General features: G+C 36.7%; 3 protein-coding genes and 1 long non-coding RNA gene across 6 annotated transcripts in view; 2 read left to right on the top strand and 2 right to left on the bottom strand.

Moving 5' to 3' along the window:
* Positions 1–1,267: 1,267 nt before the first annotated feature.
* Positions 1,268–3,953, bottom strand: dnajc30b (DnaJ (Hsp40) homolog, subfamily C, member 30b). Its single transcript, XM_046877018.1, has one exon. It carries the CDS (start codon positions 3,821–3,823, stop codon positions 2,975–2,977), a length of 849 nt encoding a protein of 282 aa, XP_046732974.1. The 5' UTR covers positions 3,824–3,953; the 3' UTR covers positions 1,268–2,974.
* Positions 1,268–4,667, bottom strand: LOC124403331. Its single transcript, XR_006928884.1, has 2 exons — positions 4,408–4,667; positions 1,268–1,397 (listed from the first exon to the last, which is right to left on the bottom strand). It is a non-coding gene; the product is annotated as an uncharacterized LOC124403331 (long non-coding RNA).
* A 780-nt stretch (positions 4,668–5,447) lies between these two features.
* Positions 5,448–13,431, top strand: bud23 (BUD23 rRNA methyltransferase and ribosome maturation factor). Its single transcript, XM_046877017.1, has 12 exons — positions 5,448–5,632; positions 6,913–6,950; positions 7,088–7,183; positions 7,686–7,768; positions 7,985–8,081; positions 9,402–9,498; positions 9,607–9,657; positions 10,276–10,361; positions 10,464–10,509; positions 10,595–10,656; positions 11,996–12,085; positions 13,114–13,431. The coding sequence occupies exons 1-12, from the start codon at positions 5,585–5,587 to the stop codon at positions 13,166–13,168; spliced, it is 849 nt and encodes a 282-aa protein (XP_046732973.1). The 5' UTR covers positions 5,448–5,584; the 3' UTR covers positions 13,169–13,431.
* A 1,901-nt stretch (positions 13,432–15,332) lies between these two features.
* LOC124402905 (syntaxin-1A) overlaps positions 15,333–21,434 on the top strand; it is an 80,099-nt gene continuing 73,997 nt past the window's right edge. The window contains exon 1 of one of the 3 annotated variants that reach the window (XM_046876325.1): positions 15,333–15,769. In XM_046876325.1, the coding sequence (XP_046732281.1) occupies positions 15,740–15,769 (30 nt within the window). In that variant the 5' untranslated portion in view covers positions 15,333–15,739. The remainder of the gene's footprint in view (positions 15,770–21,434) is intronic. The other 2 variants (XM_046876326.1, XM_046876324.1) reach the window with 2 other exon arrangements.

The following is a 21,434-nucleotide window of genomic DNA, read 5'->3' as shown; positions in this document are numbered from 1 at the left end:
ATTCTGACCAATCAGCATCAAGCGTTCATATAGTGCTGTAGATTAGGATGTAAAGAACAGGAATGCCCTGAGTTTTTTCAGAAATTCGACACACACACACACGCACTTTGAACCTAGGCAGACATTAAGAGAAGGTCACCGAGCCACGTGTGCCAATCTGAATGGTATTTTTTAAACCTATTTATTTCTCTCCCACTTGTAAATATCATTTTCCTACAGAGATTTTAAGTTGTGTATTTTCACCATACATGCTTTTTTTTAATATAGAAATTAATGTGTAATCATAGTTACTTATAGTAATGTTTTTCTGCTTTATTACGTTTTTTTTCGTAGTACTTTTTTTTGGGGGCCTGGGTCATGGGGGTCTGATGCTGAGGTTTTAATAAACGAGTTGGTGCAATTTTGTACAAAGTGCTGTACTTGACATACTACTTTATATTTCTGTGAATAAAAACAGAGAAAACCAACCTGTTAACAAATGACCCTGGTACGTGTTGTGTTTGTTTTTCTCCTAAACATAACGCCATGAAATTTCATCGAGCTTAGCGGCTAATATGCTGGACATTGACAATGACTAGTCCAAGATTTTCTATTTCCTCGAACATCATCATGCTTCATTTGAAGGCTATGTAATGAAAATACGACCAGTCATACTGTCAATAACATACAGAAAACAATCTTTGATAGGTGGATTGATGCCACCTGCTTGAGTGACTGTTTCCACCCTGACCCTGATTTTTCTACAATAGCATGTTTTTCTTTTAACACACACACATACAATATACAGACAAAAGTTTGTGGAAACCTAAATAGAAGATCGGTATGTGCATTTTGCATCCACATTTAGATCCTATTTGCTGTTTACAAGAACCTCCACTCTTCTAGGATGATGTTCCACTAGATTTTCGAGTGTTTGTTGAGATTTTTGCTTGTGATTAATAAAGTAGGTATTGATGTAGGTGATGTGAGGAGGCCTGGGGTGCAGTCAACGTTCCAAATTATCCCAAAGATGTTTGATAGGGTCGAGATTGGAGTTATATAGAAAGATATCTTCCCTTTAGACCCATAGAAACCACATCTTTATGTAACTGGATTTGGGCATAGAAACATTGTCTACAATTGTATTGAATTTGTGGTAACAGTTTGGGGAAGAACCTCATATGGCTGGAAAAGTCAGGAGTCCCATTACTTTTGCTAATATAGAGTAGTTAGATTTAATGAATTTTTCGTCTTGGGTTATGAAGAAAACTTTCCCTTGACTGAGGTATCATTTGAAACTCCTTTAATGAATACTCAATGAACAAGAATTAAACTTATAGAAGGAGAGCATGGTGGTAAACCCAGCATGGTGATTTGCAGCCAGGACTTCTGTCATGAAGTGACTCGACGTCTTCTGGCTAATCAGATTAAAAAAAAGAACAGGATTAATAAATACATCTATTTATAACATACAATTAAACACATTGCATTTGGACCTAAACTGGGCGTGAAGTGAGCTGATGGCGTTTACACGTTTCTCTGTTGTCTTTTTTTTTTTGTTTTTTTTTACACAGGTGGACCAACAGTGTAGGGTGGACGCATGGGTCCTTATTCCTTCCATATTCTGCCATCTAGTGGGCATTTGATTCATTACACAGGCCCAAAACATTTTTTTTTTTTTTTTTTTTTTTTTACAAATGCTACAATTATTTATAAATAACATGATTAAGTATAAATAAAAATGGATAAAAATAACTGTTATTCTTATCCTAATAATTAAAAATGATCGTTGCTTGTGGTGCTGCGATGAAAGTGATACGATGAGCATCTTCTTCTTTTGGCTGCTCCCGGGATCGCCACAGCAGATCGTTCATTTTCAAATCACTCTGTCCTCTACATCTGCTTCTTTCAAACCATCTACCTGCATGTCTTCTCTCACCACATCCATAAACCCTTTTGACCTTCTTCTTCTTCCTCCTTCCTGGTGGTTTTTCTTCACTTCTCTAACACACTCCCCATCACGTTACACATTTTCCTCCAGGTGTTTAAACTCATCCAACGTCACCAGCTCTACTCTTTTGCAACTGCTTGTGCGACCATAATGGCTGGGCTAAAGTGCTGCAATCAATATAAAATAGAGAAATATGAAGCTTCTACTAATCTTGACAACAAATCATTAGTGAAGAATGAATCAAGAATTAAGCAAATGCACTCCTGAGATTTGGTAAAAGCTATAAACTGGGAAATTCACTTCTACAGTCTTCTTGTACGCAAAGATAAAAATCAAGGCAATGATTAAAACGTCCAGTGTAAACATACTGCTTCTTCTAACATTGTTATTTGGTTCTCTGCCACAAATGCCATCAAGGACCCGTTACCAAGCTCATAAACAGACCCAGGATTACCAGACCAAGAAGAAATCCTCAGTACTGGTTCCATTCTTGCTCACTTCCTGACCAGTAATGTCTTTTTTAGGACAAATAATAATATTTTTAGATTTAGGTTGTTTATTTTTCACCTGACTGCACAAACTCTTTAAAAGAATAGCAATATAGATCTGGATTCGACCTGATCTCTCAGACCAGGTATAACATTATGACATTATAACATTATGAGCGGTGAATATTTCTTCATCAAACATAAGGATTTGTTTGACAAAAGATAAAATGTGACGTCTAGACGACTGAGTCAGAGCATCTCCAAAACTGCAGCTCTTGTAGAATGTTCCCAGTCTGCAGTGGTCAGTGTCTATCTAAAGTGCTCCAAGGAAGGTGAACCGGTGACAGGGTCATGGGTTGCCAGAGTCATGGGTTGCCAGAGTCATGGGTTGCCAGGGCTCATTGAGAGAAGACTGACCTGTGTGGTCCGATCAGCAGACTAACCCTTATAGCTTAAATTACTAAAGAAGTTAATTTTGCGTTAGTGTTATGACGTCATAATATTGTGCTAGGGTTATGACGTCATACTGCTGTGTTAGGGTTATGACGTCATACTACTATGACTTCAAACTGAACAGGAGAACAACCCCTAAAGTCAGCAGTGCTCCCACGGCCATCTCGGTCCCTTTCTCTAGTTTCCATTTCCGGAAATCTTCTTGCTGGGCCTGTTTCCTCCACTCTCTCCAGCGGCGCAGGTTCTGCTCTCTCTCCAGCTGCTCGCCATAATGCGCTCGATAAAATGTGTCAAAGTCGAACATGGGTTTCCCCCCTGAAGACCGGAAGCGTTTCCATTGTTGCTGCTGCTGCTTCCAGTGCTGCAGATCAGGGTTCGGGGGATGTGTCGTGTCTCTCCGAGAGGGTTTCCCGGCTTTTTGGACGTCCGCTAAGCTCAGGGAACCGCGATCATACTTCCTCCTGAGGCTGACGTTCCCGAGCACCGTGTAGGCTTCACTGACCTCGGAGAAGCGGCGCACGGCTTCGTCGCTGCCCGCGTTCCTGTCCGGATGATACTGAAAGCTCTGGCGGTAATACGCGGTCTTGATCTGCGCCTGCGTGGCGTTCGGGGAGATCCGCAGAATGTCATAATACGCCGTTTTACTCGCGTGAAGGACAGAGCCGGTGCTGCTGTGGGTCCGGTTCCGGGTCAGAGCACCGGGACACCTCGGCTGTCTCTCAGTTCGACGCTGAAGGAGGGTGCAGTACGTCTTAAAGATCTGCTTCCCAGTGTGAGGAACTTCCTTATTATTTTTGTCCATGTTCCTCAGACTGAGACATGTCCCCAAAACCCGAACCAGAGGAAGATTTGTTTTTAAAAATGCGCTATTTGTTGTTAAAAGACAAACCTTGTGTGCACCGGCATTAACTTTCCGACTGGCCGCCGCCATTGCGGAACGGAAGTTCAACATCCGGTAGAGAGACAGTCAGCCAATCGGAGTGAGGCCACACAGGAAATAGTTCTAACTACAAATTGCTTATAATTTTTTAATGAGAATTTTTTATAAGCATACAAACATTATTACTATTACCCACATAATACTACTACTACTAATAATAATAATCAATCATCATCATCATATCTAAAAGTGATATCTATCTATCTATCTATCTATCTATCTATCTATCTATCTATCTATCTATCTATCTATCTATCTATCAAATTTTTTTTATTTTTTACACATACATTTAACCACTGCTGTAAAACCAATTAGTGACTGATTGATTGATTGAGTGAGTGATTGAATAGTTCAGGTTTCTGTGTAAATCACTTTCTCTAGTCCTTAACTTATAACAGCAGCCACTCATCCTTCTTCAGCTTTCGATGTTATTAGCTATCAAAATGTTTAACAATCCAGTGGAACTTACCAACTGAAGCAACCCCAAATCCTAACCCTGCCCCCACAGGCCTGCATAGTAGGCACTAGGCATGATTGGTCCTTTGTGTTGGTGAAAAGTACTGCACTGTATATGGTTGAAATGACAATAAACCTACTTGACTTCGCTTGACTTGATAGATGCATCACTTCATTCACCTCGCGTCTTACTCTGGAACAAGGTACATTTGGACTCACCACCTGGTCTTTCTCCATTGCTCCAGAACAATAGAAGTGATTTCCTTGTATTTTTTGTTCATCAACAAAGGGATCAGTAAGGCAGCACAGCAAATACCCATCAATACTTGTTTTAAAGGATTCATATCATAAGGAATTGTATATAATGGTAATGTAATTGAATGTTTTCACAATGCTCTCATTATTGTACACATTTTGAATATGCATACTTTTCTTCAAATAAAATGAAGTATCTCTTTCTAATACTTTTCCTTCTCTTGTATATTATAGTATATGATTAAAAGTGTGTAAAAGTATGTATATAGTATGTATGTATGTATGTGTATATATATATATATATATATATATATATATATATATATATATATATATATATATATATATATATATATATATATATATATACACATATAAATAAATAATGAATGTCTCAATAATATATATTTCTTATTTAAAATAAAATAAATAGATCTCAATAGTGTATAATTTAAATTATAAAATAGTATATAATTAAAATGAAATAAATGGATTTTGCACATACCATTCTACTTATTGTATATAACCCCCTTTTTGTATGTTTATTGTATTCATATCATTTTATTCATTCCTTTATCATTATTTATTCATATATTAATCTGTACATATGTAAATATTTTACACTGCTACCAGTGCACTTCTGGTTAGATGTTAACTGTATTTCGTTGCCTTGTACTGTAATTTGTGCAATGACAATAAAGATGAATCTAATCTAATCTAATCTAATCTAGTCTAATCTCAACAGTACATATTTCATTTTTTGAAAATAACTAAATAGATATCTCAATTGTATAAATGTAAAACATTAAATAAATTGGATATTTAAAAAAGAACGGCTTGATTTTACACCATCAAAATTACTGATATTTTTTAAAAGCCTATATCTTTAAGAAGCTCCCTTATCGTCGCTTTAAAGTGACGTCATCTTAACCGGCCATGTAGATACATGTGTCTGTAGTGTTTTGCTTGTTGTTTTCTGTTTACAGCAACAGATCCAGTGTTTGATTTATATTTTATATATATTGTATTTAGTCTGATATTGGAATTTCAGACATCACAATCATGGCTGCTAGTTGTCGCAGACCCGAGCACATGGCACCTCCGGAGGTGGTGAGTAGACCGAGAGGAGCTGGAGCTCAAGCAGCTCCATGCTGTACTTATTGAAACATGTATAGTACATTATTTTACACCGGTTGCAGGCAGTGTCGTTGACAATTATCAATAGTAACAAATTCAATTTTAGAGTGTAATAAATACCTAAAAATGAGATGATCCAGGGTCCTGGTGTCAAAGAAGTTCCATAGAAGTATCAGAAAACACAGTCAGTATGTAGCCTCTTCTGCCATTTGTGCAAAGCACCATAAAAAAGGCACCATAGGAGTAAAGACAATTTTATTATTCAGTTTTATGAGGCAGATACACAAAAACATAGTGATCAACAGAGTTTTGGTGTATATTTGATATAATCTATCATGATTAATCAGAAGGTGTTGATTGATTTTTCTATAAGAGCAAATCTGACCGGCTGCAAAACAAATCCCATCCCAATGAATCAGTGCTAATAAAAATCCTGGCGTTTAGCAAAGAAAAGTGTATTGTAAAACTTGTGAAACTTTTCATAAAGAGAGCAATTGTTTAACATATATTTAAATGGAAGGAGTCTCCAATGTCAGGCCAGTAAGCTTTCCAGCATGTGAATGTCTCAGTTTTTTTATTTCGAGTGTGAGGAAAAAGAGACACTGGTATTGGAAACATCTGTTTATCAAATAATATGTTAGCAAATTGCTCTAGTTTGAAAGTAAAAATCACTTTTTTTTTTTTTTTAAAGTATAATCTGATTGTTAAATTATTGAATTATGTAAAATAATGTAATTTGCTGTGGTATAAGAGGAATAAAACACTTAGGGATGTGAATAGAGTTAGTTATTGCACCAATAGTAACATCAGGCTGCATCGTGTTGATTATTTTTCTACATATTTATTCTAAAATTATATTGCAATAGCAAATGTATAAAGGTTTGACTGTGTTTTAGAAGCATCTGAAGCCTTGCATGTTTCTGATGTTATACACACACACACACACACACACACACACACACACCTATGCCTTTTTTCACCTTCCTTTCTTCATGTGTTCAATACTTTTTCCCCATGTCATTACACATTATTACACATAACTTCATTTATAGACATGTATGATTAATTTCTTCGTATGTGTGGATTAAATGGGTTGATATCAACATCTGACAAAGATTTCATGTCAATAGCACCTCTATAATTATATTTACTGAGGAAAAAAATGTGACTTGTTCAATACGTATTTTACCCGCTGTGTGTATATATAATGCATTCATGCTGCTCTGAATAAAGTTTACTAATTCTATTTGCAGTTCTACAATGAACAAGAGGCAAAGAAGTATTCTCAAAAGTAAGTGTCGTAGTCAATCCCCAGATAAGGCAGAAGGTTGACGTGCTAAATTTATACATTTTATGATCAACAGTTTTGCCTTTTTGTAACTTCATCAACAATAACCTGCTTGCTGTACTCTTGTGTGTTGTGTAAAGCTCTCGGATGATCGAGATCCAGAGCCAGATGTCGGAGAGAGCAGTAGAGCTGATGAGCTTGCCAGAAGACCAGGCTTGCTATTTGTTGGATATAGGGTGTGTATTTATGGTGTGTGGGGGGGGAAATATGAGTGTACATCACATAATTTAGTATAGAATCACGCTAGTTTAGATACGGAAGACGAGTTCGAGTCGCAAAATCCTTTCAGTATACTGCATGTTTTGTTTTCATGTAAGTAGCTTATTATTCGTAACTACATAACAATACACTATCAGACTATCACATTCAATGGGAATGGAAGGAGTCTCCAGTGTCACTTTAGGTAGTTTTCTATCATGCCATCCTGCCTTCGGGTTTCTGGGTTACAAGACAGGCTGCATTTTTTTTATTTTATTGTACTTGTGGGAAAAGAATTGTGATGGCAACCTGTTTATTGACGGTTCGTCAGATAACATAATCGTCCTGTAGCTGTTCCGTAGCATTACATGGAACTGTAAGTGGATTAAAAACCGTATAAATAAATATATAAATCCTAAACACAAAAACACATATTTTAGAATAACTGCTTTGTTTTTGTTTCCTCTTGCGTCTCTTCAGCTGTGGCTCTGGACTCAGTGGAGATTATTTATCAGAAGAAGGCCATTACTGGGTCGGTGTGGACATCAGCACGGCCATGTTGAGTAAGTGCCCGCATTCACGTCCATGTGATATCACATCTAAGCAGCATAATTAGTAGGAGCAGTGGCAGTTATTATTAGAATCGGAAAATGGAGAACATCTACAGTACAATATTTTCAACCAAAAATCATTAATTCATTATAATAACCAATATGAGATTTTTTTTTTTTTAATTTTGATGAAAATATGAAATATTGTTTGCTCCTTCACTTTATAAGACGTTGCCTTGGACAGAGAAGTGGATGGAGATCTCATACTAGGAGACATGGGACAAGGATTGCCTTTCCGACCAGGGAGTTTTGATGGCTGTATCAGGTACAAGGGAATAATATATATATATTTTTTTTGCGCCACACAACCTTACACAAGGACTTAATGTCAACAGTCTACACTGACTCAGGACTACATTTTGCATCTGATCACCATCACTGCACATTTCAACATTGTTTAGCTGTAATAAATGGACACTCGGTGCTGCCCAGATAGGGATGGGTTCCCTCTTGAGTCTGGTTCCTCTCAAGGTTTCCTCCTTATGCCTTTCTCAGGGAGTTTTTCCAGGCCACAGTCACCACCGGTTTGCTCATTGGGACAAAGTTACTCATAAAGTACAATGTTATTCATTTTTTCTTACCACATTATCTGTGTAAAGCTGCTTTGCGACAATGTCCATTGTTAAAGGCGATATACAAATGAATTGATTTAAATAACTTTGTACATTAACTGAAGCCTTGACTGACTGTATGTGCAGGAATTTATGCTTTGCGCTGCTGCTACGTGATTGGCTGAGTAGTACAGGTGCATGCACAGTGTATGTTTGTACAATGTTGCATAGAGTTAAATCGTATTAATACGTATCAATATACCTGGAAAAAAATGTAAAATAATAGCAAAAAAGGCCACATTGCTGCCAGGATCTGCATTTCACATGTCGGCAAATGAATTTAAATTGGCTACATTACCTGTGTGAGCTCGCTCTCTAAATCAGTGCACTGAAAAGCAATCAAAAGTTAATTTCCAGAATTAAATTAGAACAGAATGTACCTTTCTAAATTATAATAGACATTGTCAAATATTTAAATCCCTGTCTCCAAGATGCTCCTGTGACAGTCACAGATCATGGAAATTTAAATAATTTTTCCCCCACATAAAAATATTTATTACAGGTTTCTTTTTTTGTCACATTTTTATTAAGCATTATCATAATGAGCTGTATATTAACTTATTTGGAGAAAACCCGTATTGTTCTAGGTGAAATCAGACATTAAGCACTCCTGTACAACCAACATGGTATGATCCTTATTTCATAACACCTTTGCGAAGATTCGACTGTGAGATTGGTCGAATCAGGCTCCTCCTATAGAAGCATCAAATTCTCAACAATTTGGGGTCAGCTGTAGAGTTGCCTGCTACAAATGTCTAATTAGATCAAGTTTTACCCTTTTGAGTTAGATCCGGTTTCACTTCTAATTTACTTTAACATTTTCCAATTCCGGAGTATTTCACTTAAATCCACTGATTCATGTTCAGCCAAAATAATTATGGAATAGTAATAGAAGGCATCCAAAAACCTTAATGTAAAAATGAATAAATAATGTAAAATTAAATAAAAATGTTGGTCTTTGGTTTCGTCTTCAGTATCTCGGCTCTGCAGTGGCTTTGCAATGCAGATAAGAAGACGCACAGTCCAGCCAAGAGACTCCATACCTTCTTCAGCAAACTGTACTCAGCCCTGGTAGGAATTTCTCACAGTTAACAAAGTACCAGACGGATTCATTTTGAGATTTGAATAAAATTTCAGGGTTTTTTTTGTTTGTTTTTGTTTTTGTTTTGTTTTTTATAGACCAGAGGTGCCCGAGCCGTATTCCAGATATATCCGGAAAATTCCGAACAGGTAATGTAATCTGACCTCTCCAGATTAAATTAAGATATTTTTACATAAAATATATATATATATTTTTTTATTAAATCTTGGGGGCATGTTGTTATAGTGATATCTCAGTGGATAAGGTTCTGGGTTACGGAAGATCGGGGGTTCAAGCATCACCCAGTATCACAAATCTGCCACTTTTGGGCCCTTGAGCAAATCCTCTTAACCCTCTGCCCTCCAGGGACTGCTGTATCATGGTTGACCCTGTGTTCTGACCCCAGCTTCCTACCATTGCTGAGATATGCGAAGAAAGACATGGTCCAATAAGACACTCAGCAAAATATTGTCTAATTATTATTATCGATAAGATCCACAAAAAAAAATTGATATCATTTTTATTGTCAATATCGCACACCGGTACTTCTGATATTTAAAAATTTATTAAAGAACAACAATTAGTAATTGTTTTAAACATTTATTTATTGCTATATTCAATCCCCATGAAACATTAGTTTTCCCCAGCCTTGTTTTTTCCTCCTCTCTCTTGAGTAACCTTGGAGACTGCTTTTCAAATCTCCAAACCAACATCTCCTTAGAGAAATCCTCACCATATCAGTGACCTAATCTTGATTTCACTTCCAGCTGGAGCTGATCACAGCCCAGGCCATGAGAGCAGGCTTCACCGGCGGTCTGGTGGTTGATTACCCCAACAGTAGCAAAGCCAAAAAGTATGTGCTCCCCATTTTCCATCATACTTTATAATCATGTTTTTTTGCTGTTGTGTCAAGTGTGTATTTCTGATATACAAATCCTCAACCTTCTTCCGGAAGGTTCTTCCTTTGCCTTTTTGCTGGCGTGTCTGGCGTCTTGCCCAAGGTATGTAATGTAATTAATAAAAGATCGAGCAAAATTTTTGCTTTTGGTTTAAATATAATAATGTACTTGTTTTGCTGTATTTAAGGGTTTAGGGACAGAGACTGCTGACAGAAATGTTTCGAATCAAGCGCAGTTCTCAGGACAAAGGTGAGAAAAAAAAAGTATTGGGACACCTGACGTTCTCAGCCATATGTTGTTCTTCCCCAAACTGTTACCACCCAATTGTATAAGATGTCTTTAGATGCAGTAGCATAAACATTTTCCCTTCACTTGAACTAAGAGACTCAAACCTGTTCCAACATGACCATGCCTCTGTGCACAAAGCCAGCTTCATGAAGATATATTTTATATGAGTTGAGATGAAAGATCTTGAGTAGCCTGCTATGGAGCCTCTGACCTCATCCCTATTGAACAACCTTGAATTGGATGAATGCGAACGCTGGTTGCACCTCAGGCTCCTTACTTTAGATACATCAGTACCTGATTTTACTAACACCAACAGTACACTTATTCATACCGAACTTTTTCGGTACCGTGCTCTCGGATTGGTACCGAATGCACTCCTTTTTACGTGTGGAACAAAGTTAAAATCTGAGTTCTCTCAGTTCTCTACATACACATCTGTATTACCCAAATGAGTTAAAACGAATGTAAATATTTACATTCATTATATTTATTTAATTAAGATTTTCCATTTATTTAATTTTATTTAGTCAATTTAATTTGTGACAATTTAATTGATTAATCAAGTGTATTGCATTAGTTTGATTTATTTCATTTTCATTTTTTATAAAATAGTATTTTATATATTATTTAACCAAGCAGGCTTTTAATTTAAAATTGTTTTTAAAAGTAAACTATTGATGTTCTCACAAATATTAATGATGATAAACTGCGTTCATAAAAAACGACAAATTTTATGTTTTGCATTTCTTCCCTATAATATGTAAGGAATAAAGTCAAGAGAACAAATCATTTTATATAAATTGAGTTTGTGTTTGTTATTCAGCTTCTATTAAAGATTTAAGTAGTTTTCTTGACTTTATTCCTTTTATTTAAACAAGGTGAGGTTTGTTTTATCTACTTTTTTAATGAACTTCTATTGAAATGCGTTTTAAATTATTTATGTTAATGTTTGATCCATTTAATCCAAAATAAAAAAAATGTCCAAAAACAGTTTTAATGTTTTAGGTTTGTCATAACATTGTTAATGAAGATTAATATTGGCACCCCCTTTAATCAGAGGTCTTGTCCATGACTCAGGGCAGGTTGCAGTTCTCTCCTGTCCTGAATGGACATGGACCAACAGAGACAGAGGGCAGTAGTTCTGTCTGACTGTAGCTTGGTCAGGACAGTTTTTCCTCCCTCTGACATCTTGTTTTCTATGTTGATGTTATTATGCTAAGCGGCACATAAGTGCTCGTTGTGGCGTTTTTTTTGTTTTGTTTAATTACTCAGTGTTGTGTGTTCTTTTGTCAATCCAAAGGTCTCGTTTCAAAAACTTGAAAGGCAAATCCCTGAAAAAGAGCAAGGACTGGATCAAGGAGAAGAAGGAGAGGAGGAGAAGGCAGGGCAAGTAGGTATCTCTTTAACCATCACTGTAATATGTATAAGGTACAAATGTTGGGAAAATCTTTAGACCAATGACAAATAAAGTGTTGGTATCCATAAGCGTCGAGTGTCAGCCTTAATTTCAGGGTTTTTTAGATTCCTTGATAAACCATAATTGCTTTCAATTCTATTTCTTGACACTTTTTATATTATGACATTATATAATACGAGCTTATAATAATCAATGATGCATTAAAAATACATATGAAGCAGCTATCGATACGGTGCAGTGCGATACGATTTCGATTTGTTTCAACCCAACGCGATTCAATGCAGTACTATCCAAAGGAAAAATATGATGCTATGCAATTCAATATGGTGCAGATGGTTCACTTTTATTTCTTTGCTTCAGACAGACAGCAAATCATCCATTTACTTAAGTGCCTGAATTCTAACACATGGCCCTTTCACACACAGGCCTTTATACTGCGTTTTCCTGTTCTGTCTCCAGGAAGTTACAGCTCTACCTCTGCCATGTTAATCTGTACGCTATCTGACTCTCAGGACACGCCTCGGAAAGCAGCAGTGATGCTGAGAGAACGTGCCCAGGAAACAGTTTAGCGAGGAGAAATCAATCTACATCTAAAATATTATTTACAAATTATTGATCACTTTCTAAATAATACAATTATAGCAATCGAGGCTATAATAAATCGAGGCATCGCATCAATAGCTTTTATGCCGATCCAAATCTGTGAATCTTTCCTTTCCTAGCATATTAAATTATAATTATAAGTATGATGTCATTATGTTATAAGAATGATGTTATACTATTACAATATCTATTATTATTATTATTATTTTTTATTATTAGTTTATATTTCTCGCTTACATTTTGCACCATCTTACACCCGTAAACCAGTTCAGGCGGGTTGATGTGACTGGACACCTTACTGTGACGCCTAACATTGTTTTTTTTCCCCCTTTAATTCGTGAAATCCCTGTATTTTATTGCTCAGTCCGTATTTATTAATATCACTGATCTCGTTTCAGGGACGTGAGGGCTGATACGAGATACACAGGCCGCAACAGGAGACCGCGATTCTGAAGACTGTTGTGACCGGCAGTCTGCGTCTGGCTTCGTCAGGCTTTTTCTGTTGAGACACACTTTTGTGGACTAAACAAGATGGCTGACTTTATGGACTTAAGTTTTCTGTTTTTTTGAACAAGTGCTATATGATGAAATATAGTTTGAGTAAATGGGAGGACTAATGAGCAGCATAATATGATGTGTTTTTAAAAGGCAAATATTTCTTAGCCATTCGAAATTATGAAACCATTTTTTTGTTAAATAAAAATGGCTTTCCCTGATTGTGCATTAAACATACAATTCAACACAACACAGTCTGTTAAAGAAATTATTTGTGGCTTAAATCTAAGTTTGAGCAAGTGGCATTTGTCTTCAGGTTTTATTCCAAGCCCACACCCAGTACTGAAGATGGGTAAATGCTTGAGTAACTTGAGGAAATCCAGTAGAGGGCGCTCTCAGCAGTACATACTTCTGTAGTAAACAGTTTATAATCAAAATTCTAGCACACTGGCACTTATAAGTGTTAATCAGCTTCATAATGGTGGCTTTTAATTGATTCTAAATGAGGATGGCCAAAGAGGAGGTTTATGGATGTGGTGAGGGAAGACATGCAGGTAGTTGGTTTGAAAGAGGAAGATGTAGAGGACAGAGTAGTATAGAGACTGATGATCTGCTGTGTCAGGAAGAAGAAGAAGGCTTTTAGTACAAAAAAAGTAATGTTTTTGTTTGGATTAGTTTATAATTACCAAATAGAAAAGAAGGGTTATATATATAAAATCAGTCAAAAAATACACACCTTCTCCTTCAGTGGTAATTGTTTATTATTATTTTCAACAATACTACTTTTCCAGTACATTAATACTGGACACCCCAATAAAACTCACAAAAATAGTGTTAAACATCCCATAATGTTTTAGATTTTAATTTCCATCATCACATTCACAAGGTAGTCACCTGGAATGGTTTTCATTTCACAGGTGTGTTTTGTCAAGAGTTCATTTCTTGCCTTTTATACCATCAATTGTCTTGTTCAGAGGAAAGGTGAGCACAGAATCAATTAGCCCGGTCAGTGCTAATACAACTATTGTACAAATTCATATTTTGGCATGAAACACTGATTTGAGTAAAGAGAGCAGACAGTACATCATTACTTTATGAAATAAAGGTCAGTCAGTTAAAAAAACCTTAAGAACTTTAAATGTCTCTTCAAATGAAGTCACCAAAATGATCATACTCTATGATGAAACTCAGAGACTCAGAGGCTCAGATGTGGACTGCCCCAGGAAAAGAAGTGCAAGAGCTACCTCTGCTGCAGAGGATAAGCTTATTTGAATGACCAGCCTCAGAAACAGCTGCTTGAAGCATTACAGTGAGTGCATGGAGAAGAAGTTGTGATTGTGTGCAGGTGCTTTGCTGGTGACACAGTTGGTGATTTAGTCAGAAATGAACATGGCTACCATAGCATTTTGCTGCAATGTAATTAGTGGGACCATCTTTTTTTTTTCTTTCTTTTTTCTTCTAACAGGACAATGAACCAGAACACACCGCTAGAATATGTAAGAACTATATTCCATTCCAGGTGATGACCTCATGAGACTGACTGAGATAATGCCAAAAAAGTGTAAAGCTGTCATCAAATTCATTCAATTTCTTACATTTATTTATACAAATCAACAAATTATTTAAAATTATGCAAAATATAGTTTTATATAATAGTAATTATACCATTATTCATTATGTAAATCAATCTTAGTTAATATATTAAGATGTTTATTTAATCCATTATTTATAAAAAAATATTAATATAAAATAATGTAAACATTTAAGATTTTTTTATTATTATTATTATTATTATTATTATTATTAAAAAATCAATTCATAAAATAATCACACCATTTTATTTCAAACAGCTTGCAAACAGTGAACCATGACATCCAGTGTCTATAAGAACCACCAAAGCCTCTTTTAGAAACCCTTTTTTTTTGTTTACAATTTTTTTTGTGGCGCGCGCTTAGTGTTATTCCCGAACCTTATACATCAATCAAACTTCAAACAACAGAACATCAAACAGTCCGGCGGCTGATGACGTGTGAAAACGGGCGTGTCGCAATAAATCGGCGTCCTAAAAAAAAAAAAAAAAAAAGGGAAAGTGTGACGTCACGTGAGCGCGCACTAAATAAGACGCCGCGCTCAATTAAAAAAAAAAAAAACCAAAAAAAAAATCCGCCACCTGTATGCCACGCGCTGCTCGTGCATCCAAGCCCGCTGTCGGTTAGAGGATCCTCCAAGAAAACCTAGAAGAAGACCTGAAACGGGGAGAAGGTGTGGGCTGGGAAAAGAGAAAAGAACAAAAAAGAAGGAAAAAAAAAGAAAAGAAAATCACGCGCTTCGGTTAGGCGAGAGATGCGCGCGCCACCCTGCGCGCTCCCACTCGATACGCTCTTTCGCACCGAATTCATTTCGCCCGGAAACCGAGAGCGCTGATTTGTTTTTATTTATTTTATTTTATCAATATTGCATTATTATTATTAGATTTTTTTGGACGGCTGAGGGTCGTCAAAGCAGGGTGCAGGAGGTAGTCTGGGAAGCATGAAGGACCGCACGCTCGAGCTGAGGCATGTAAGTAAACGGTTGTAACCACTTTCATTATGTGTTGCGCTTTTCTCAAGTTGCGCGCGAGGTGTGCGTCTGAATGATCCGAGAGCACGAGATCGCTTTGAATACAGTATGCAAGTAAAATAACTACACACACACACACACACACACCACCTGTTTACTGTCCATAATAAACAAATGCTAGACATTGCATGAATTCCCCATGCATTCCCTGTGATGTGACAAATGCATGCTTATTATTATTATTATTATTATTATTATTATTATTATTTTTATTACACACACCCGCTTTTTCCATAGTCTGGTTACCATGGACGTGAAGTGCTCTTCATGTGTGAAGTGCACGGCTCTTAACCATAAAAACATATATCAATAAAATAATATTAGATCAATAATGAAATAAGATCACATCTGGACACGTGAGAGTCCACATCTGTGAAACTGGCTGTCAAATCCCAAAAGATGAATCTTTAAGTGGTTGTGCGGTACCCTCTCAGTGCGTGAAAACGTGTAATGTGTGTGATGCGCCGCTTCGTTTGCGTGTATTCCCGAACACACTGTGTGCCAGATGTTACCGCCAGATTTGCCCCCTCTATTGAGGCTCACTAGCATGTATGTCTGCATCTTAGGGGTTGTAGGTTCGAATCCCACCTTGTGTGTGTGTGCATTGTTTGCATCTTCTTTTATTTAAGGGGTTTCCTCTGGGTACCATGGTTTCCTCCCTTAATCCAAAAACATGTGCTGTAGGCTGACTGGTATTTTTTGACATTTCCCACGCCTTTGCCCCCGAGTTCTTTGGAATGGTCTCTTGGCTTCAAGTTCTTTTATGAGTCTATGAATAGAGAATGGGATTCAAACTTGGGATGACAGAAGATTGTTGTTGCCTCACAGGTCAAGGGGGAATTGGACACTCAAAAAGTGTGTGTAAGTGTTTAAATGTGTCCTGCAAAAGACTCAGGTCCCCTTAAGGGTGTTTTTTAACTTCAAGTGTTCCTGTGATAGATCAGTGGTGCTACCTAAAGCAGTTTCTGGTAAAATTTTAGGTTACTGTCAGTTTGGGTTTTCTCCACATTCTCAAGTTTCCTCCTATCTCCCAAAAACATACCAGTTGATGAATTAGCTACGTTTAATCGCCCCCTAGGTGGAAACATAGAATAATTAATTACATGAACAGGCATCATACATACATTTATTTTATTCTAACCTTGTTTTTCTGCGATATGCTCCGGATCCACTGTGACACTGACCTGGATAGAGCACTTACTGAAATGGGTGAACGAAAGGTTTAAAAGCTGCTTTGTTGTTGCTTTCAATGTGGAAGATATAAAACGAAAGATGCACCTGTCATGATACAAATCCAGTGAATTGATGTTGCTGTACTTTTGAACTAACCAAATTGTACAGATGGCAAAAATGTAAATAGTCTAGTTCTATTAGGATCTAATATATGTATCATTCTACAGTATTATTATTATTATTATTAATAGTAGTGGAAGCTGTAATGGTTGCAGTGGAAGTAGTTTTAGTTGTAGTATTCCTAGTAGCAGTAGTTGGTGTAGTAGTAACTCTTGATGTCACTCAAATGAGGATGGATTCCCCTTTTGAGTCTGGTTCCTCTCAAGGTTTCTTCCTCATAACATCTAAGGGAGTTTTTCCTTGCCACAGTCGCCACGGCTGCTCATCAGGGATAAATACACACCATTCACCTTAACTGTTGATTTCTGTAAAGCTGCTTTGAGACAATGTCTGTTGTGAAAAGCGCTATAGAAATAAACTTGACTTGACTTGACTTGACTAGTAGTCGTAATCATGGTTACTATAATATTCATAGTTAAAAGTAGCTGTATTTATTTAGTAGTAGCTAAAATAGGAGAAAGAATTGTAGTTGTTGCAGTAGTAAAGGTTGTAATAGTAGTAGTTGTGGCAGCTGAATAGTAGTAGTAATAGTTGAGTAGTTGTTTGGTTTGAAAGAGGCAGATGTAGAGGGCAGAATAGTATGGAGACAGATGATCCGCTGTGGCGACCCCAATGGGATCAGCCATATGAAGAAGAAGAAGTCACAGTAGTTGAAGTAATTGTAGTAGTAATAGTTATAATTGTGGTATTTGTAGTTGTTATAGTAGTCGTAGTTGTTGTTATTGTAGTAAAAGTCATCCGTACTAGTTATCATAGTAGTCAAGTACTTATGAGAGTAGTTTTAGTCGTAGCAGTTGTAGCAATCATAGTAGTAGTAGTCATAATTTTAGTAATAGTAAATGTCATAAAAGTCATAGTATTTGTAGTAGTAGTACTTGTCGTTGTATTGGTATTGTTGGTATTTATATCGTGCAAGTAGTTGTAGTAATAGAAGTATTTGTAGTCGTAGTAGTCGCAATAGTGGTTAGTAAAATAATTTCAATTTATGTTGGAATTAGTTTTTTTTTTTTTTTACAGTATTTAAATATCCTCTGTAAGAACAAGTATCAGGGAAGCCTGAAATTAATCACTTAGGAATGTATAGATTTGTTTTCCGTACTAATCCTAGATTGCGAACATTAGCTTTACTATAAAGTCCACATTTGTACATTTTTCATGTATACTCATGGTTAAGTACATCTGGTACATCCATCTGTTGTGTCTGGACAGAAGCAGGTTTTACCATTTTTATGTATTTGCTGTTGCGTTTTAGTATTTCTCATTAGGGAAATGACCTCCTACAGACTGCTGATCGTAATCACTCATTAACTGGGCTACAACTGGGCCTGCTGGAACCCTGTCCTGCTTTAAGAAATCCACCAGCAATGCAGCTACAGGTTGTCTTCTTTCATCTACTGCATTGTAAGCTCATTTAAAAACCATTGACCGCTTTAACTTCTGTTCGACTGAACAAATATCACAACCGTGAGTGGAGTTTTGTCTCACCGATAAGGGGGCAGAAGCAGACCCGCCTCTGGCCTTTGGACATTCAAACTCTGCTCTGTGGGAACCTGGCCACATATTGATTTCTTTTAGAAATGACATGGTGACTAATTTTCCTCATGGCTGTGGTTTGTTTTCATGCTATTGACTGTTTCAGGCAGAGCCTATTAGGTCTGTTTCTCCTCCAAAGTGTGTGTGTGTGTGTGTGTGTGTGTGTGTGTGTCTGCAGTGGTGGGTGTGTGGTAGGTGATAATGTGTGGGCTGCTAGAATCAGTATGACTTTCCACATGCCTCAGATTATTGTTCGCGTGTATGTGGCAGGTTTTATATGTTAGTGAGGACTAACTGTCCCAATAAATATAGGAATACAGAAATCCCCTATTTATCGATAAAAGAAAAACCGCGATAAACGGACGCCACCCCAAAAAATGCTATTCTATGTATACAGTACTGTACTGTATTAACATTTTACTTTATTTTATAGTTATATTTTTATTTATAAATGTCATTATTTCAACATAAAACTCCATAAAAACAATTCCCTATAAGTTTTTTTGGTCTATCATGCTATCCGTGAGAGACCGGGAAAATCAGGGAATGAGAAGTCATCAAAAGGATAGTAAAACAAATATGTGTGTAAGTGTGTGTGTAAGTGTAAGTGTGTATTTATGGGTCACATAATCACTGAATAACTTTGGTTCACAGAGGGAAATGGAAATTGATGTAGAAGGACCGCGAGCTGCAAATAATGAGACAAAGGATCACAAAATCAAGTAATTTGATGGTGGGTTCATTGTTGAGTTTTTAGCCATTGGGAAAGGGGGTGTTCTTCTGGGGTTTGAGAGGCAAATGATGTCCTTAACATTTTTTAGAGAGTGTACAGCACATCTGGTTTGTATGGTTATCGTAGTATATATTTTTGATTGAAGTCTTTACTTCATTAGTCTTCACAACCTGGTTATTGATTTACTTCATTGGTCCTTAACATCTAAGCAGGCCAGAATTTTAAAGAAACAATTAAAATGTTTGAGTGTTTGCTTACATTGGTGAGAGAGAAGGTGGGGGTGTTAATATTTGTTTTACGGAGCTCTCTTTCCAAATAGTGAGGCCACTGTCAATTATGTTTATTCATTAGCTTCTGGTTTGTAGCTGTCAGCCAGCATCAGTGGCCGTAGCAGAAAAATGCCGCAGGTCATGCTGGGAGTAACGGCCTCCTGACAGGTGCTGTGAATCTTAACACTTTCGCTGCTTATAGTTGCTGTGCTTAAACCCAATGACATTTAAACTCCAGCTAAGTTTCAAATGGTGCTGGCTAAAAGAAAACCAGAAACAAAGATTCTGGAGCACACTATACAAGGTTGCCAGGTTTATTTCTTCTCTTCTTCTCTTCTCTTCTCTTCTCTTCTCTTCTTCTCTTCTCTTCTCTTCTCCTTTCTTCTCTTTAAAAAGGAAACGATAACGCTTGAGTACTTTAACAAAAAAAAATTGTTCCAGATGTGACCAGGTGACATTATATAATTTGTGTAGTCACCAAATCATCCATCATTTAAATGTTAGCTGCTACTTGAAGAAGGAAGAAATTCAGAAAACACAGTGAATATCGAAGAGAATAAAATTGAATAAAATCTAATAAAATAAAGTTTTATAACAATATAACGCAATGAATGCTGAAAGCTTAAAACTGCATATGTGGGACAAATGATTGTGATCACAAATTGGTGGATGGATGGTTGGATGTGGATGGTTATTGGGAAAAATTGAGATAAATGATCGGTTATTGGGAACAATGGTGAAAAATGATAGGTTAGTGAGAGCAATGGTGGTCAATAATGGATTATTGGGAATAATAGTGTTCAGTGCTGGGTTATTGTGATTGGTTGCTGAGTAGTTGAGAATAAAAGTAGACTAAAATTAGACCTTCTGCACAGTCATATGTAATTAATATGCACACTGATGTGGTTTCTACATGAATGATTCCTCTGAAGGTGAATCATAAACAGCATTCATGATTAAACCCATAGTATCAAGTTTGAATTAGTGGTCGTAATTAGCATTGTAGCACTCTTACACACCTCTTTGCAATAAGCTTAAGCATTCGACTTTCTTTTTTCTGCAGAGATATGCTCACCTGTGTTTGATATTTTAGTCATTGCCCTTTATTTGCAGCCACCTGATGCTGTCTGGTTTCTCTGGGCTAGAGCAGTTCTCTCACAGCAAGCGACGAGGCACTTTTACACTAATGCGTGCAATTAGGTGACTCATGTCTTACTAAACCTGGCGGAATTGTTCGTAGCACTTTACTTTTGAATGCTTGCATGATGTAACTTCATGCATCATAATCTTATATTTGGAGAAAACTCTTCTTTTTGAGTGTTTACCTGAGGGATTTCTTAATATTGGGATCCTTACTGTCTTTTCATGTCTAAAGTACGTGTGTATACGTATATAAACAGTACAGACCAAAAGTTTGGACACACCTGCTCATTCAAAGAGTTTTCTTTATTTTCATGACTATGAAAATTGTAGATTCACACTGAAGGCATCAAAACTATGAATTAACACGTGGAATTATATATGGAATTATATACATAACAAAAAAGTGTGAAACAACTGAAAAATGTAATATTCTAGGTTCTTCAAAGTAGCCACCTTTTGCTGTGATTACTGCTTTGCACACTCTTGGCATTCCCTTGATGAGCTTCAAGAGGTAGTCACCTGAAATGGTCTTCCAACAGTCTTGAAGGAGTTCTCCGAGAGATGCTTGGCACTT

This window comes from Silurus meridionalis, chromosome 20, assembly GCF_014805685.1.
Source record: "Silurus meridionalis isolate SWU-2019-XX chromosome 20, ASM1480568v1, whole genome shotgun sequence".
Lineage (NCBI taxonomy): Eukaryota > Metazoa > Chordata > Actinopteri > Siluriformes > Siluridae > Silurus > Silurus meridionalis.
Note: the sequence above shows the minus strand (reverse complement) of the source record. Positions and strands in the feature narration are given on the sequence as shown.

Coding starts and splice junctions, on each gene's coding strand:
- dnajc30b (XM_046877018.1), bottom strand. CDS start 3,823: ATGTTGAACTTCCGTTCCGCAATGGCGGCGGCCAGTCGGAAAGTTAAT.
- bud23 (XM_046877017.1), top strand. CDS start 5,585: ATGGCTGCTAGTTGTCGCAGACCCGAGCACATGGCACCTCCGGAGGTG. Junction 6,951..7,087: donor GCAAAGAAGTATTCTCAAAA/GTAAGTGTCGTA, acceptor TGTTGTGTAAAG/CTCTCGGATGATCGAGATCC. Junction 7,184..7,685: donor TGCTATTTGTTGGATATAGG/GTGTGTATTTAT, acceptor GCGTCTCTTCAG/CTGTGGCTCTGGACTCAGTG.